Raw genomic sequence first — 17,873 nt, forward strand, 5'->3', positions numbered from 1 at the left:
AATGTATTCAGACAATGTTCTATTTATATACAATCAAACCTATCTATGACAGCCACTTAAGAAGGAAACCAAAAATACTGGCCATTCAAAACAGGTGGCTGTTATAGAGAGAATGTGTCTATAATCTCTATAGCTTTAGCTGTCTCGAACAGGTTATTGATGTTACAGTTGTTGAGACGTTGGCAAACAAATAAATGGATTTGGGTCAAAATCACAGGTCTAAGATGCAATGAACAGTACTTCTCACTGGTACCCTTAGAAAACATGCATATTTTCTACCCATATTGTGTAACGTATTGCTAGGAAAGTACTAAGGATTGAATAATGTTTTGTTTTTTCTTACAGCAATTCCCATTTCATACAAATTGATCTTATGGATAAAGACGCTAAATTTATGGTTAAATCTACTGAAAAATTCAGAATTAAAATCTAAAAAAAAACACACAACTTTTTGAATTTATTATTTTGGTCAACTCATGGTGTGGCATATTAGCTATAGGTAGCTAAACATGCATATAAATATTCTTTCATAATTAAATATAGTGCATTAGTAGTGCAAGATAAATAAAGTTTTGATAAAACTTTCATGTGACGAGAACGCCTCATCAGAAACAAATAATGTAACCATGTAGCATGTAAATTAGAAGTGTGGCTTTTATTGAACATTGTGCAGAATATATATGTGCACATGTTTACTCTTTGAACTTCTTAATAATGGTTTTTGACTTCTTGCATTGAATCACGAAGTAAACTGTTTTCTTCCGTGGAAAGATAACGAGGTTATCCTAAGCAAGGATCAACAACATAAAACCTCTAGCATTCCAGAAGGCCTTTAGGCCAGCAAGCTCCGTATTGTTTTCACCTACATTGAGTAAATTCTAAGTTCGCCCAGCATTGAGCAATTTTGTTGCCATGGGAAATGCTATATTTTTGTAAATGGCAGGATCCCAAAGATGTAAACAAACAGATTTTTAAAATGGCGAAAAGATACGAGCAAAAAGGTTCCCTGTCACTGCGATCGGATCATATGGATTATGGTCGGGCAACATTAGTCTCGAACTGGTAAGGTTAGATTTCTGGAATTCTGGTTAGCGTTTGGATTTAGTTTAAGTTTTCTTATAACATATTGACTGCTCTTTTTGTTAAAAGTCTTTGCCGACATACAGGCCTAAAGTTTGAATAGTTCTTTTAAAATACAAATCTTTTGTTCATTTTTTAAGGTTTTTACAAATAAGTTTTCTTTTATATGTACTTTCTGTGGCACACTAGCTATATTTAGCTATAATTCACACAATTACTTATTTTATAGGCATCAGGCCAGAGAAGCTGAACCAAAAGATCATGATATTCATAAAATTGGTCAATATGATGCAAAGAATCGAAATTTACATCAATCAACTTATAACAGAATTTTAAACGTTACAGATGGGGTATATAATTATATTTACCAGGGATTTGTTTTCTTTTGTATGCAGCTAACCATGTATATGTATTTTTTCTTTCAACGATGATTGCAGCAGGAAGATGTGCATATTTTACATAGCTAGCCTCACAAATATCGAGGGATGTTTCCTGTTTATTATTTCCAGGAGGGGCCATGGCGTAGATGGGGAGTCATAGAGTATTTAATGCTCATTTTGAGCTACGCAGACCCAATACACCTTTACAATAATTCAATTGTAGCTACATGCGTTCCTGGCTCTCCATCATTTTACAATATCGGAAGAAAGGAGGTAAAAAACGTTTTTCCTCCAGTTTTTTTAACTTTCTTTGTATCAATTTCTTTCAAATTTTCAGGACATGTTAATAACAATAAGATACAACTTATGTGTACTTTGCATTAAAATCAAAACGCGGCAAGAAAAGTTATCACGAAAGTGTTTTCCCCTTAGTAAACTCTTGTAAAAGTGTGATGTTTACCTCCTCCGATCTCAAAATGAGCTGCGATGGAGTGTTAGTTTTCCCGAATTATCGTAATGGTGCATTAGGGTCCGCGCTCCACCAGAAAAACCTAACATCCAACGGCCCACACAATGTACCATCTCTCCAATTTCCCCGGGGCCATGGTAACTTTCACGCGCCCATATTGAATCCCCACCAAGTTGTATATCCCGTCCTCATTCTGTAACTATTCAGGGACTTGACTCTTTTACGTAGCTCTGTTCGATATTACCATCACAGCATAACCATCACATAGATCCCCCGTTCAGTAATTATTCTAAAGAACAGTTAAAAGTCCTTAAAAAATCACTTGGCTACAATTATTCTAGACATTCCCTGTATCTACAAGTCATGATCACATGAACCAAATAAAACTTAGAAAAGATTTTGAAGAAAAGGTTTCAAGGCATGCGATGATCGATCATTCTACATTTCATCACACCACGAAACACAGGTAATAATACTTTGTTGAAAAACAGATGAGTAATTTTTATTTTAAAGGCCTAAGTGTTTGACGAATAAAATCTTCCATATTGAGCAAATGTTTTTTAGAAACACTGGCACACCCGAACGAGGATTTGGAAGTATATTACCTAGACACCCGACCAATCACAACACAAGGTAAATTTTATAAAATTTATTGATTCAAACTTTTTAACTATATGTAAAATCATAAGTTAGGGGACGAAAAATACAAAAAATGACCAAATAGGCGAACCATTAAAAAGTACGTGAATTTAACCCATAACGCGCTGTCGTAATTTTTTTCTTCGAAATTTGAAACCAAAAGCATGTTTGTTTTCAGGTATTTAGACACCACCTACGAAGTCGATTACAGAAATACGTATCCATACGAGCCATCGCCAGTCATTGTTAATGATGACAAAGACGAGAGCGCTGCTTACCGGAAGTGTCATTCCCAATTTACTGATGTTGCAGATTACAGGCGCCATGGTAGAAATACATGGCATAACGAGTCGGGAACATACGCCAACAGTGAAACCAAAAAAGAAGTTTTTAAAACCACTAATCCTATACCAGAAAGACTTCTATAGCATCAAACTTCTAATTTTTCTGTAACTTTATACGATCCATTGAAAAAATAATTGAACAAGTCCCTTGTAATTCTTTTTTATATCTATATACTAACGTAACCACATGTAAGGACTAACAATAACCATAAAATACAATGATTTCATATAAAGATTGTGTATTTTTAATATGATCTTACAACTCCTATGTACAGATATAAAAAACCCATAAAAACTGCTGGACACGAAACACAAGTAAAAATATACAGAACAAATAAATCATATGTAAAAGTTTTAGGTTAGAGATACCTGTTGTGTTTAACGAGAGGCAAATACGTGCACAGAAAAAAATAATTTAAACATAAATAATAAAAAAATACTTAATATTAAATAAATGCGTCGAAAATAAGTTTTACAAAAAATATTTTACAGCTGATTTACCAAATAGATAGAGCATTTGTGGAAAAAAATAATTCAAATAAATTAGTGAATTAATTTACCCGATCATTTTTCTACCCAGTAGTTTGTTTTCACGAAGTCTTAGTTCTTTCTGCTTTCACCATTTGCTCGAGTTCTAATACACGTGCTCGTAAAGCTTCGTTTTCCATCTCTTTTTTTGCTTTTTGTTTGGCCTCGATTTCAAGTTCCTTTAGTCTTTGTTCATACATTTGAACCATTGCGTTTTGATCTAAAAAAAGATTTTCCACATTAACCACCTCGTCAAATTTCAAAAGCTGCAAACATTAATAGTTAAAGCATGGCAAGAAGAGTTTAAGAAACGTTAAAATTCGACAGTTTTAAAACGCAAATTTGAAATGTTTTATTGAAGAGATTATTTCGGTTTGTCTGTTCAGTATTCATATTATTGTGGAAAGTTTATCATTTCTTGAACATGGTAGTTTAGTAGGCGACGTTTCAATTATATGAATTTCGATCCTCTGATATTATATAAATACATGCTCAACATCATTTTAACTTTGCCCGATGATGGAAGAAGGATCCCCCGAAAAATCGCTTACTGAATATCATGTTCAAGAAATAATAAACTTTTCACAGTAATTGAATGTTTTCTTTATTTGTGAGGATATATTGTTACATACCCTCGGAAATGTTTTTCTTTTTTGAACGTAAGCTAGCTTGTTTTGAATTCTTAGGTAGACTAACAGAAATATCTTTGTCTAAATCAACTGCAGACGCTCTCTTGTTTAATCTTTTAAATGGGCTTCCATAGTCCTCATTCGAATCATTAGCATTCAAATCTAGACCCCTTGTTAATTTTTCCGTCAATTTATTAAGTTCGACTTTAATATGTTGTGAAAACTCTTCTACATTTTTTTTCGATCCTCTTTCTAAAGAGGTTTCGATCATTTCGAGTTCCGCTCTCAGCTTGTTATGAAAGTCTTCCTCTCGCTTTTTCTGCTCAATAAAACGTTCATCAGTGGCTTGCAAAGCTCTCTCGAATTTCTTTCTCATTTTTTTCATTTGTTTTTCCAATGAAACCTTAGAAGCGTTGAGTTGGTACTGAAGCTCTGCCTGTCGAATCATCATTAATTCTTTTTCGTCTGCTACGTGCTTCTGTTTTGACTTCGTAGAATTTCCTTTGTTCGATTTCTTGGATTTCGACTAAACGAAAAAAGCTCATGATGAGGTGACGACGGTAATAGGAAATTAATTATTAAACAATTTAGAGAAATAACTTCAAACAAATGATACTAATTTCGCAATGTTTATTACATGAAAGGATGTGAATAAATATTTTCGTCTTGAGAAATGATAAGGTGAAGATAATAACTCATTACAATCATAAATACATCAAAGAGAATGGCAGAACATAACGTTCATATAAAGACGACCACAAAAACGATATTTTTGATTTAGGAATGTTAATACCCTAGAGAAACTTCCATAATAAAAATGTATCTATTTCTCACAATTTATACTCTGTGTCAAATTTCTAATACCTTAAAAAAACAGCCTTGATATTGAATAGATTCATCTGAAAGATAATCAATATCCAAGTCACCACTGTATCGTGCTTTTTGTGGAGATGACGTGTTTTGTTTGCCGACACGCATCGGAGTTTGATGAGGTGACATAAAGCGCGGATCGTGCCTAAATATGCAATTTAAAGATGACGTAAACATGCACCGGCACATGACATCCAATACAAAATTTAAATGTAACAATATGCTAATTATTGACGGGAATGCTTACATTAATTCTTCATATTCATGCGTATATATTTTATCTCTTTTGCTTGACTAAATCAAAAAAAATGTGACACAAATTATAATTTTAAATTTTAACATGCAACATTAACACAAAAGAAAACCTACTTTGTGCTTCTTTTCATCTTTTCGATGACGGTCGTACTGTTGTAGGTCTTCTAAAAGACGATTTTTCTCCCCTCCCTTCTTGTGTTTTCTTCGCTGTGATGACGACATAAACGTGTGAATACGATCAGCCTTCACGTCCTGTAAGCAATCACACGAAAATAAATAAGTACATAAAAAAATTGAACAGTCTTTGTAGACAGAGTCAAGGAAACAGAACATATAACCAAAAAGAAATAAAACATTCACTGGACATTTACAATCTAATATCTCAGACACAAAGTACTGGATGAATATTTAAATAGTTGAAAACTATAAAAAAAGACATACAAGAAGAATAAATAATGGAGATTCACATCTTTCCTTCACTTCACTTTTCAAATCAACATTCATCTTGTAAAGATAACCTTCAAGCACGATGAAAGCACGAGGAGTCTACTACCAATAATGTCTTTTTATTGTAACATTTTTTTTTAACATCGCGATGAAAAGCTCAATTAAATTTAATAGTAATTAAATTACTACTGAAGTTTTAGATTTACAAAGCACGGGAAAACATTCAATAACATAACTGTAAGTAGAACAGCAAAAGAGGAGGTGTCACCATTGTTTTTAATTCAAATAAAAGGAAGTCTCGATATGACAACATAGTATCAGTTAGATCTCACAAAATTACAAGCAAATTTTAAGACAAGTAGGTTAATTAAGAAATTAAAAAGACAGCCAAAAACATTCCAGTGTTTTGGTCTAACTGGTACACTACACAATATTCAATTCAATTTAAAATTCTTGTAATTCCTTATAGAGGAATTTTATTTGCTATAGATTTGAGCTTTACTTTGTTTAGTAATGTTGCTTAAAAAAAAGCAACAAAAAATCTTCCCGTGTGTGAGCCAGCTGGATGTAGTGACGGGTAAATTGCGTAGATTATTCCACGCGCTGACGACTAGTAATTATAACAACTTACTTTACGGGATAATATATTTGTTGGGGTTATTTGACAGCAAACATACCAAGCTATGAATGATGACTTTTTTTAATCCAGTTGTACTCTGCGTTCTTAGAACAGAAGCTTTATTTTAAACTTTTAGTCCATCCGCGATAATAGGACGTTTATGCGTTCCATCCGCGAAAGTTCGTGAAAAATGCGTTTCAAATATATCTTATTCTAAATCTTCCGAGAAGTTTAATTTAATTTTCAATAATGGATTAAAGCTTTTTTACCAAATTATTCCTAAATGTAAAAAAAAACAAACAAAAAAACGCATACCATGGGCAGAGAAATTCCTGAATCAGTAGTTGGTACCCACAAACTCAACAAACTTGAAGATGTAGCGGTTGGCAGTTCTAACGATGGATGTTGTACAAAAGTTGTAGGACTGCCGTCACTCGACCTGTTGTACTTCTGTTTTCGATGTGGACTGCCATTTTCGTCGTTTAAAACAGGGACAGGCGACCCAGCGCTTAGTTGACTAGCTGTTGGACTGGTAGGGCTTCCTGAGCTGCGATGCGAGCGTCTTTTCGTTTTTTTCTATACACAACAACAAACAGATTTTAACATAAGCTCATGTATAATATCAATATAAATATGCAATAGTAATTTTGTAGTTGCAAATCAAATTTCACGTAGTATCCACATTTCAAATTAATTCTATCCTTTCTACTTTGTCAAAACTGCATACAGTTTTTTTGCTATAAGTTGGGTTCACGAAGAATGCATAACGAAGAGACAAATACAAAGGGCAGCGCGACTTTTTAAACACACTTAATCCATTCATTCATTTATTCATTGATTTATTTATTCATTGATTTATTCATGCATTGATTTATTCATTATTCCATTTTTTCAATTATTTACTATTTCTTGATCATTTCATGCGACAAATACCATACATTTATTAAAACAGACGACGGAATTAACGTATGATAGAATACAAACAGAAAAATAGAAATAAATTTTTGATAGGAAAAACAAGCGAGGTTTAGGGTAGAGTAGACACGACACGATCAAATTGCACTTTGTATAGTTAAAATTTTAAGCTTGTTGCCCAACCATGGTTAATCAAAAACAACTATCACCAACACTTTTCTTGAGCTTTAATTTGACGCGCACTTAATCACCAGTGCTCTAGTACGTAAAACGGCCCGGCCTTACACATGGTTTCAAAAAACATAAAAAATGGGATAAACTAACGGATTACCTTCTTGTATGGATCTGGTATAAGTTGAACAATATCCCGAAAGCCATGCCTTATCGCTATATCTTTCGCAGAATCTCCAACCTACAAGAAACAAATGTTATTACATGACTTGAAAACAACAAAAAAGACTTGCAAAGAAGAGTTGAGAACTTACATTATTTGCACTGAGTTCCACTGGCTGGTCTGCATTTAAAATATATTCAACATATTGTACTTCACCAGTATCAGATGCCAGATGGAGTGCAGAATTGCCATCCTAAATGACGGAAATGGTAGGTAAGAGCTTTTGTTTTATTGGGCGAAAAGCCTTATTTTTATACAATCTTTTTGACTTCCAAAATGCTAAAAGCAGACCTTTCTGAAAATTTGATAAAGAGAAGAGAAACAAATTTTCTCATCAAGAAAGGAAATAGCACTCAATCAAACAACTTACATGGTTTTGTATGTTCGCATCTGCACTATGTTTTATTAAACATTTCAATGCTTTTATTGACTTGGTTTTCACCGCAAGGTGGAGAGCGGTGTTACCATGCTATGGAACAAAAAAATGCATAGTCAGCAATATTGTTGATAGAACAGAAATATAAACGGGAGCACAACAACTTACTAAATCTTGAGTTGTCTTGCTTACTCCAGCTTTCATTAGTATCGTCATAGCTTTTACATTATGGTTAACAGTGGCAATATGTAGTGGTGTAAAACCATCCTAGGTAGAAAAGATTGAGGTCGCATTTATAAAAAAGATTGAGGTCGCTTTTATAAAAATCAAGATACGTTTTTCACATGTTTAAAAGATGAATAATAGCAGAGCACGTGAACCTTCAATTTTTGTGTGAATAACAGAGACAACATTATAGAAATTTGTACACAGCTCAAATAATGTGCACAGACTGGAGAGACGAGAAGAAGACAAATGCATTATCGAAAGGAACTTCAGTCAATTTAATGTAACATGTTCAATTGTTCTAATTATTTCACCAACGTCAATCAATTAGAAACAAGTCTCGTATTTATAAGGTAACTTCAGTACTAATGAGTTACTAATGACTTATCTGGTTGTGTTACTATTTACGTTATCTTACTTATCAATAATCTCACTTATTCAGGAATTCTATAACTCAAGTATACGGGAGTTATGTTTTAAACTGCTGTGTTTATTATAACAAAGTGTCGCGTTCAATAAGCTATCTCAAGCATGTATTAAAAGAGAAATAATATTGCACTTAGTTTTTTAAGATTTTGTCTTTAATTTTGCTATATTTCACGTTTCTTTAGCACCCAGACACAAGAAAAAAAGCTAGATATACAATGGTGACTAAAAAAGATTCAAATATGTTATTTCCAAGCATTTGTTTTTGCCACAGAATGATGGCTACATAAGGTTTTTAAGGTCATTAGTTTTATTTCTAAGATCCAGCAACCACCCTGAATTTTATCGAAGATCAATCAGAACTACTAAGGAGTTACCCTATCATATCGCCGATTCAAAACATCAAGAACTTACTCGATTTCTAATATTTAAGTCAGCTTTGATATGAATGAGCAATTCGATGACTTCAACATAATCGTTGAGACAAGCCAGGTGACATGCTGTATTACCTTCCTATGAAAAAACAAGAGGATTGAAAATATTTCTTGTATGTACTTTAATGTTGAAATTATTGCAGTGGAAAGAAGAAAGTCACCTGATCTTGAACATCAAATTCTGCATTGTTATCTAAAAGAATTGACACTATGTCATGATGTCCTTCTGCTGATGCCAAGTGTAATGGAGTTCGATCACTCTAGGAAGAAAAAGTTAACTGGGGTGATACACTACCCTAAATAAATATGGATGAAGTATTATAAGCAACCCAGGTATTGTAAATAAACCGCACATTGTAAACAAAGCAAAGTAAATATGTTTACCTTATCCTTCGCATTTATTGAACATCCGTTCTCAATAAGGAGGTTAGTTACTTGGATATGACCTTTACATGCCGCATAATGTAAACAGTTTTTTCCATCCTAGTTAAAGTTATGTTTTTACTTTTTTAGTTACCATAAAAAACCAAAAAAATAACAGTAAGTTGGCAGAAAGTACAAGATGAAATTAAATTGCAAGAAAGAATAATATGGCCACTAAAGTTTTAAAATCAGAAACTTTTATTGTTTACAAGCACATAAAAACAACAACAACAACAACAACAAACTACTAAAGCACAACAAATCAAATTTTAATGTAATTCCAGTCACCCAAAAGATGAAAAAGGAGGGCAAAGATTTAAATTATAATTTTTGTGGGCCTGCCAAAAAGCAAACAAGATTTATGCCTTTTGGTTACCTGATCTTGTACACGAACACTTGCGCCTTGTTGTAACAATAATATCACATCGACTTCTTTTCCCCAGCCGCAAGCAATCAACAAATCCCGATGTTTTTTGAGTGCATCCTCTGAATACTCATCAGCCATTTACCAGTCTATGATCGAATCATGAATGCTGAATTCTAAATGAACAAACACAACAACATAATGCTTCATCAAGATTCGCCTTAATAAGTAATACATAAGTTTTAATATTTTAAGAAATTAAGAAAAAAAACTGTCACATATAAATTAATAAAGATATAAAAATGGTGAGAAATCTTTTAAAATATAAGTTAATACACAAACTTTTTTGTTACGTCAAAACATAGAGAGTTGTCACTAAAAATTTATTTGAGTGAATATACAGACAGCACGAATTATAAGCAGCTACAACGTGGGATACACTAAATAGTGTATTCCATTTGAGGTTGCATCTAACAGCCAGCTAATTTATGTGGTCACAAAATTTAATAGTATTCACTATCTCTATGCTAACAAGTCTATAAAAAAATAGAGGAGGAACAGAAGTTTTTTTATAACTTGAATGCTGCATGGGTCAGTTTAACTAAGAGTGTTTCCTAAACTAACTAATGATTTGAATGAATTACTTTTATTCCAGCATAATATTAGAAAACATTAAAGTAACAAATATATATTTCTAAACAAAATACACATATATAATAAACTATAGCTATGCAGTTGTATTACTTAAAAACACTGTAATTTACTAAAGTTAGAAAAACTTTTTTATTATATTGTTCTTTGGAAATTCCTAGCAATTTTCCCAAATTGCATCTCCAGTATAATAATAGACAATACAATTAAGCAACAAACCATTTATTCTTTTTCAGGAAATAAGTAAATTATCTTCAAAGTATTTACCATCATACTCATATAATCAACAACTTTAGTTTTAACATGTCACCAGATAAATGACTGAACACAAAATATTACAAAAGCAGACAAACTTAAAGATTAATTGCTTTGATTCCACAAGAATTTATTGTAACTGCTTAGTTGCTAAGCAACACAAAAGCCAATGGATTCATACTTACTTTATTAAAAGGACAATATTACATAGATTGCATAGATGCTGTATGCATCTATGCAATTAGTTCTTTTATAAGCTTAGAAATTGACTTTCAAACTTATTAATAACATAAAAACCACTGATTATGAAAACTTGAAAACTTAAAAAAGGTGATCAGGAACTAGTATATAAACAAATTATGAAGCCTGAATGTAAACAATATTGCTTTAATGTAAACAAACAATGCATATTTGTGAATGCATGTTTTAAATGTTTTAAGCTAAACAAGGTAGTTGACCAAACAGCATAACTTGGCCAATACTGCCAACTCAATAGTGGTGAAAGCCAAGTAGCTGCACTTTCCACAACGTCTTGTATTACAACTCCCTCTGCAGCTTAAAAAGGTTTCAAGAATCTAAAATTTTAGGTGTGATGATGCCTGGAAAACTTATACTGTTCACGATTTTGCATGTAACCAAATAACTTTATCCAAAGCCCTAAGTCTGCTGTGAACATTAAAAGATTCAGAATGCATTTTATTTAGATAGAAACAACTTTCTCAATTGCTTGTGCGTGACTAGCAGTTTCCAGTAAACATACGCTTTAAAAAACCTGTGAATACGTTGGAAGACTTTTTATACAATAAACCAAAACTAGCAGTAAAAAAAATTGTAAATCGAAAGTTACTTTTGATGGAAAAACAAAGAAGATAGAGTGCTAAAATTGGTACTAGGTTTAAGAAAGTATTTAATACCTCTAAAAAATTTTAGAGTCATTGTTGTTGCTTTGTATATGGCTTATTCTGTGCAAATTTTGTAAAAATAAAGCTAGCTACTAGCTAGTTCAAAAAATTTATTACACCAAAAGTCTTGATTTAATAGCATAGTAAGTGTTTATATCAAATAAAGTTTGAATCTATAATATAAAAAATATTAATAACAAGCTTTTGAATGTTATTAATTATCATTGTTACAGTCATACACATGCTTAAGATTAACTAATAGAAATGAAATAATGAGAATAACATGATCTTTAACAGCTATAAATCTATTTCTATAATGAGGTCATAATAAAACGTAAAATGTGTTTGTGATAGAAAATAATACAAAAGTATACAAGAAAAAACCCGTCTGCATTTGACTTCATAAAAACTTTATAAAAAATAAAAAATAAAATAAAAATTTACCATTGTGAATTTTCACTTTCAAAACTCTGACAATCCCAAAAAATAAAATGTGAAAAGTTATAAAATTAATAACATGCACTTTTCTCAAATGGAAAGGAAAAATCAGAATCAAACCTTTTCTTGTCAACTTGACATTTTATTTATGCAACAATAAGCCTCTTTTTGTCAAGTTTCATATTGTGTAAAAATTCACCAATACATCATATTTCATTGTATAATTTTTTAAATGTTGAAAGTTCACAAAACATTTTAACTTTAAGCAAAAAACCACCTGGTCTACTGAAACTCTTCTCTTATGAAAGATGTTTCTAGAACTGATTAATAAATAAAGGAACAGAGTATAACAAAGACTCTTTTACATAATTAATGATAACTTTTTATATTCAAATAGTTTTTATTCAACTATAAGGATTTACCATCAGACATGAAATTATTAATTTGTGCATGAAATTATGAAAGATAGGCAGGAGAAAAATAAAAAGCAAAAACTAACATAGTTACTGCATTTCCTTCTGTAAAATAAACAAGAACCAAGAAATTTTGGAAGGCCATAATCCCACCAACTTCCAACAACAGAATAAAAATTTCTATTAAGTCTTCCCGAAGACGATTTATTTCAAAAACATCCAAATAAACCTAAAAGAAAGAATACAGAAACTTACATAAACATAAAAACTGAAACATTATTTTAAGCTCTTTGTTTATAGGATTCTTATAGGTCATCTATAGTTGAAAGTCTATCCAAAGTAATGTTATATAGCTTCAAACAAAAACTTTGCATGCATTGAACTCCCACTTATTTTGCAAGTAACTTTTTTAGGATATTTACAAGAATTTAGGAGGATTTTAGCTGTTTTTCTTTAGGTTTTTTAATAAGGGGGGAAGACGTACAAATACTTAGGAGATTTTAGGAGAATTTGAATTAGTGACCAGGGTAGCTTAGCAAATATTTCTGACTTACATTCCACAAAAAAATAATAGAGTTTCATAAATAGTTGTTCTCTAAAATTTTACCAGACTCATTGAAACATAATGTTTGCCAAAGTGTTGCAAAAGGACAATATAGTTTTTTTTACCTATGATGGCAATGTTACTGACAAAATTCTATAAATGTGATACTTATAAGAAATGGACTTTTAAATACTTAAATATAGATGACCTTATATAAACCTATACTAAACTATGATTATAGCCACACATGCTGAATATATAGGATGAAATAGTTTTCAATTACAATATTCTGAAGTGTTGAAAATTTGGGAAGTTTTGACCAAATTAGACTTTAAAGAGGTGGACAGGCTTTTTTTTAATCAACAATTGATCTTTTTAGACAACCACACATATATTCAGTATACAATCATATAAAATATTTATTAATAATCTACAGTACTGTGGAAAGGTTTGTTAACATCGTGTTTCGTGTTTATTTCATGTTACGCACGAACCACGATAGCCCACGATGCGTATTTTTTTAACAATTGTGGACCTCACGATCATGTTTCGTGGACTACACGAACAAAAATTAAACATTACACCATGGCTTCTACGATAGAAAACTTTTATTGTAAAACAACAGACCGTATTAGATCATCAATTAAAACAAAAAAACGACGGCAAAAAATAAATTAACACTTGTTGTTTTAATTCGTTGTCATAAAGCTAGCTATATAATGATTTTAATCGTTCGTGAATCAAAATGCGATGTAAAAACATTTCTATTGCCGCTTTTCGTTTATCAACTTTTAAAATTGCGATCTAAAAAAACATTTTTATCGCCGCTTTTCGATTTTAAATTTTTAAAATGCAATCTAAATAAACATTTCTATTGCCATTCTTCTTTCTTAAACTTTTAAAACGCGATCTACAACAGCATGTTTATCGCCACTTTTCGTTCTTAAACTTTTAAAATGTGATCTAAAAAACATTTCTATTGCAGCTTTTCTTTTATAAACTTTTAAAATGCTACCTAAAATTTCTATCGCCACTTTTTGTTTTTAAACTTTTAAAATGCGATCTAAAAAACATTTCTATCACCGCTTTTCGTTTAGAAACTTTTAAAATGCGATCTAAAAGAGCATTTCTATCGCCGCTATTCGTTTTTAAACTTTTAAAATGCGATCTAAAAAACATTTCTATCACCGCTTTTCGTTTAGAAACTTTTAAAATGCGCTTAAAAGAGCATTTTTATCGCCGCTATTTGTTTTTAAACTTTTAAAATGCGATCTAAAAACATTTCTAATGCCTCTTTTTGTTTAAAAACTTTTAAAATGCCATCTTAAAAAACATTTCTATCACCGCTTTTCGTTTATAAACTTTTAAAATGCAATCTTAAAAACATTTCTTTCACCGCTTTTTGTTTTTAAACTTTTAAAATGCGATCTAAAAAACATTTCTATCACCGCAGACAAATTTAACTTTTATTGACAAAAGACATTTCGTAAAAATACAATCATAAAACATAAAAGTATACACCAAGCAAAACTATGAATATGTTTTTTTAACTTGATAAAACTGAAACAAACAAATTAACTTTAATCAAAAACTTTTTTGAAAAGAAAAAAATTTAAATTATACTGGCTATAAAAATCCTGGAGCTCGAGAAAATAATCGTGGGATACACGATCCTTCGTGGAAATAATAATATTAGCGTGGTGGCCACGATAGAATGTTTGAATGTTTGTTATACATGAAGACCACAATTTTATCGTGGTTCGTGTGCACCACGCTCGTTACACGAACACGATGTTAACAAAACTTTTCACAGTACTGTATGCTACATACACATTTTTATTTGTTTGACAAAGCAAGGCAAAATTCCACATACTTGAACCATAGTTCCACAACTTAATTATATTCGTATTTATATACCCAATTTCTGTGCATGTTGGCAAAGTAAACTGAAAAAAAAACACCTACACATATAAAACAGATTAAATTTTTTTGGGAGAGCAAGGATAATAGTGCTTATAATTTTGAAAACTAGAAAATCATTCATATATTTTAGATAGCAATTTAATTCAGTAATTTAACATTTTCTGTTGTAAAAAAACATTAAAGATGGTGATAGATGCAGTGTTTGATGAGGGTGCAGCATACTTCCCTTTACGTAGAGAAAGAATTATTAAACTGCGGAACTAGTCAAAGTTGAAAAAAAACATAGCGTACCCCAATTGGGGTATTGTTAGGGATAGTGTTTGAGGTGATAGTTTTATTCTACAGATTAAATAATTATGTGCTGTCCTTTGCCACTGCCTATAGATGGAAACCAACTCATTAGATTTAGGCTAAATGGTTTCTATTAGCGATAATTTCACAAATAACTTGAAAAAAAGCTTCCAACAGGAAATCTTCTCTTTATAATGTTCTCTTGTCAATGATTAAATAACATCGAAAGGAGGCTAGCAACTATTTCTGAATGAAAATAATTTGACAAGGAAGCTTTTCATCAGCAAGGTTCTTATATTACAAATTTCCTCTGTATGAATTTGCCCATACACAATGAATAAATATTTAACATAGAAATGAAAAAAGAAAGCACTACGCCACGTACAATGTAAAGTTAAACCTTTATACGACACCACCGTATAACATTGCTCATCTTTTTGCAAAAGTGATCAACTTCACACAGTGGTTCAGTTTTGAAAAGGCATCTGGTCTGTGTTTGCAAATTATTATGTAAAATTTAAATATGCCAGAGCTACGCATTGTAAACCGAAGGTAAAAGTAAAACTTTTTATCGTAAATGGACTAAAATTAAATATATGTGCATTTATAAAATATACGCTTTGAATATTGAAATTAGCTACCTAAGCCACCACCACAGCGTGGGCATGTTTAGCAAGTGTTTTTACCACAGCTACGGGTCAACCCATGCCATGTAAGGGAAATTGGATAGGTAATGCTGGTGCATACTTAATGTATACATTCTGAACACAGGACCCACATTGATAACAGTGTTTCCAACACTGAAGTGGCTAGATCCTGTATAAATTTTCGGAATAATAATAATACCCAAATGCTATCCCAATTGGGGTACACAATGTTTTCATAACCAGCTTCATCACCAGTAACCAGGAGACCCAGTATATATAATTTTTCTTATCACTGGGGAATTGGAATACTTAAGGTATATAATGTTAATATTTCTTAAAATAAACTAAGTCACACAGATTTTTCAAAGTTATACCATACTGCAGACTGTAATGCCAGATCATGTCATTCGTCAAGCTCTTCACTGAAGATCTCCATCTCGGGTTAAAAAAGGGTTAAGATTTTCTTCTTTTTCATTGACATATATCTGATTAGGGGGAAGGGGGTAGACACGGTAACTGATAAAAAATAATAAAATAGAGAAAAATCTTTTTACTCATTTTAATAACAAAACATGTATATATGCATTCCAGCATGACGTTATTTGTTTACTTTTGAGCTCTCTGGCTGTCATTTGCGTGGCAGGAAAGAAGATGCTAGGATTTAGTAAAGAGAGGTCCTTTTCTGTGGATTCCTTCTCACGAAAACATTGTTGAGGTTATAAACTATTATCGAGTGTAGAATGATGCCTGATTGATATATAAAATCGTTTGAAGTCTTAAGAATGCCTTCGTGTGAGGAAATGGATGATAATTACTTTGCTTCACCTAGCACCTTTATCTGTTTTCTGCTTCATAAATGCCAAAGTTAGTGGTTATAACTCTCGCACTTTGTGCGGGAGACCGGGGGTTCTATTCCCCTTGGTGGCGATTTAACATGGGCGAGTAAATGTTACTATAGCCCAGGGTTAACCAAAGCCATGTGAGGGAAATTGGGGAGATAGCACACTGTGTAACGGAATTTATCTATAGTATTAGCTATATAGCTATAGATAACAGCCTATGATACATGTATTTGATATATATGTCAAAATATACCCACTAACTGTAATTTTAACAACAATAAAAATCAGTTGTCTTAGTATACTGTAAATGCTCTAATAAACGCTGGGTGTTTACTTAATTTTTTTAACTGCTATAAAAAAACTCTTATACAAAAACATGTAGATTTAATATACCTCTTCACGTGGGTACTCAAAACACATGTAGTGGATAAGAATGTGTGATGTAATTTCCCTCTTTCCATGAAAAGAATTAACTTATAGCTAGCTAGCTATATATGTAAAATGTGTCTAGTATTAAAAAAAATCTAACGTCTAATTCAACACTGGATGCAACTTTAGCGCCATATTTTTCTGGAATTCCGGCAGCCACGGACCATGTTAATGGGGAGGGTAATTGTACCTCGGGGACAATAAGTAGCCATACAGAGGACAAAAAACGTATCTCAACTAATTTCAAGTGTCTAGAATATGTCACTTTGTGTTTATTTAGTAAAATTTTACAAAACTATTTTCTTACTATCTATCATAGGTAGCTTATGTCGCATATAATGTACGTTCGACTTTTCGTACAGATTTTAGCGCAGGTAACATTTACGCAAATTCTCACTCATTTGCTCACGCAAATTTCATTGATTTCCGTCGATCGGGCAAAGTCTTGAGCCAAAGGGCAAAGAGAGATAGGTAGGAAAAGATTTAGTTTGGTTAATTAGGAACAAAAACGTGGGCGTAGATATATTTTTCTCGAACTTTTTAACTTTTACTTGCTTTACTTATTTAAATATAGCATCTAGTAAACTTGTATATTGTGTTGACAATTCTTATTTACATAGAACTTGAAGCCGCGGATGCGTGGATATTTAAAATTATTCATTTTGAAAATGGAACCGCCCATGTTTAGGAAAAGAAAAATACAAAAGAAGCATGATTGAAA

At 31.8% G+C, this 17,873-nt stretch overlaps 2 protein-coding genes across 9 annotated transcripts; one reads left to right on the forward strand and one right to left on the reverse strand.

The window, feature by feature from the left end:
- Positions 1-861: 861 nt before the first annotated feature.
- LOC130644368 (cilia- and flagella-associated protein 95-like) lies at positions 862-3,145 on the forward strand. 2 transcript variants are annotated; one of them, XM_057449950.1, is made up of 5 exons: positions 862-1,062; positions 1,310-1,733; positions 2,271-2,395; positions 2,494-2,562; positions 2,747-3,145. In XM_057449950.1, exons 2-5 carry the CDS (start codon positions 1,566-1,568, stop codon positions 2,994-2,996), a joined length of 612 nt encoding a protein of 203 aa, XP_057305933.1. In that variant the 5' UTR covers positions 862-1,062; positions 1,310-1,565; the 3' UTR covers positions 2,997-3,145. The 2 variants fall into 2 exon arrangements, with proteins under 2 accessions (XP_057305933.1, XP_057305932.1); XM_057449949.1 differs by having other exon boundaries at positions 870-1,062; positions 1,310-1,430.
- Positions 3,135-17,297, reverse strand: LOC130644366 (ankycorbin-like). Of its 7 annotated transcripts, none has more exons than XM_057449944.1 (17): positions 17,117-17,297; positions 14,894-14,966; positions 12,571-12,705; positions 9,830-9,993; positions 9,415-9,513; positions 9,192-9,290; positions 9,011-9,109; positions 8,114-8,212; positions 7,940-8,038; positions 7,661-7,762; positions 7,507-7,587; positions 6,576-6,836; positions 5,309-5,446; positions 5,187-5,233; positions 4,934-5,084; positions 4,073-4,595; positions 3,135-3,660 (listed from the first exon to the last, which is right to left on the reverse strand). In XM_057449944.1, the coding sequence occupies exons 4-17, from the start codon at positions 9,956-9,958 to the stop codon at positions 3,503-3,505; spliced, it is 2,085 nt and encodes a 694-aa protein (XP_057305927.1). In that variant the 5' UTR covers positions 9,959-9,993; positions 12,571-12,705; positions 14,894-14,966; positions 17,117-17,297; the 3' UTR covers positions 3,135-3,502. The 7 variants fall into 7 exon arrangements, with proteins under 7 accessions (XP_057305927.1, XP_057305923.1, XP_057305925.1 ...); XM_057449940.1 differs by having other exon boundaries at positions 12,563-12,705; XM_057449942.1 differs by lacking the exon at positions 14,894-14,966 and having other exon boundaries at positions 12,563-12,705.
- Positions 17,298-17,873: the final 576 nt, after the last annotated feature.

Source organism: Hydractinia symbiolongicarpus, chromosome 5 (assembly GCF_029227915.1).
Source record: "Hydractinia symbiolongicarpus strain clone_291-10 chromosome 5, HSymV2.1, whole genome shotgun sequence".
NCBI lineage: Eukaryota > Metazoa > Cnidaria > Hydrozoa > Anthoathecata > Hydractiniidae > Hydractinia > Hydractinia symbiolongicarpus.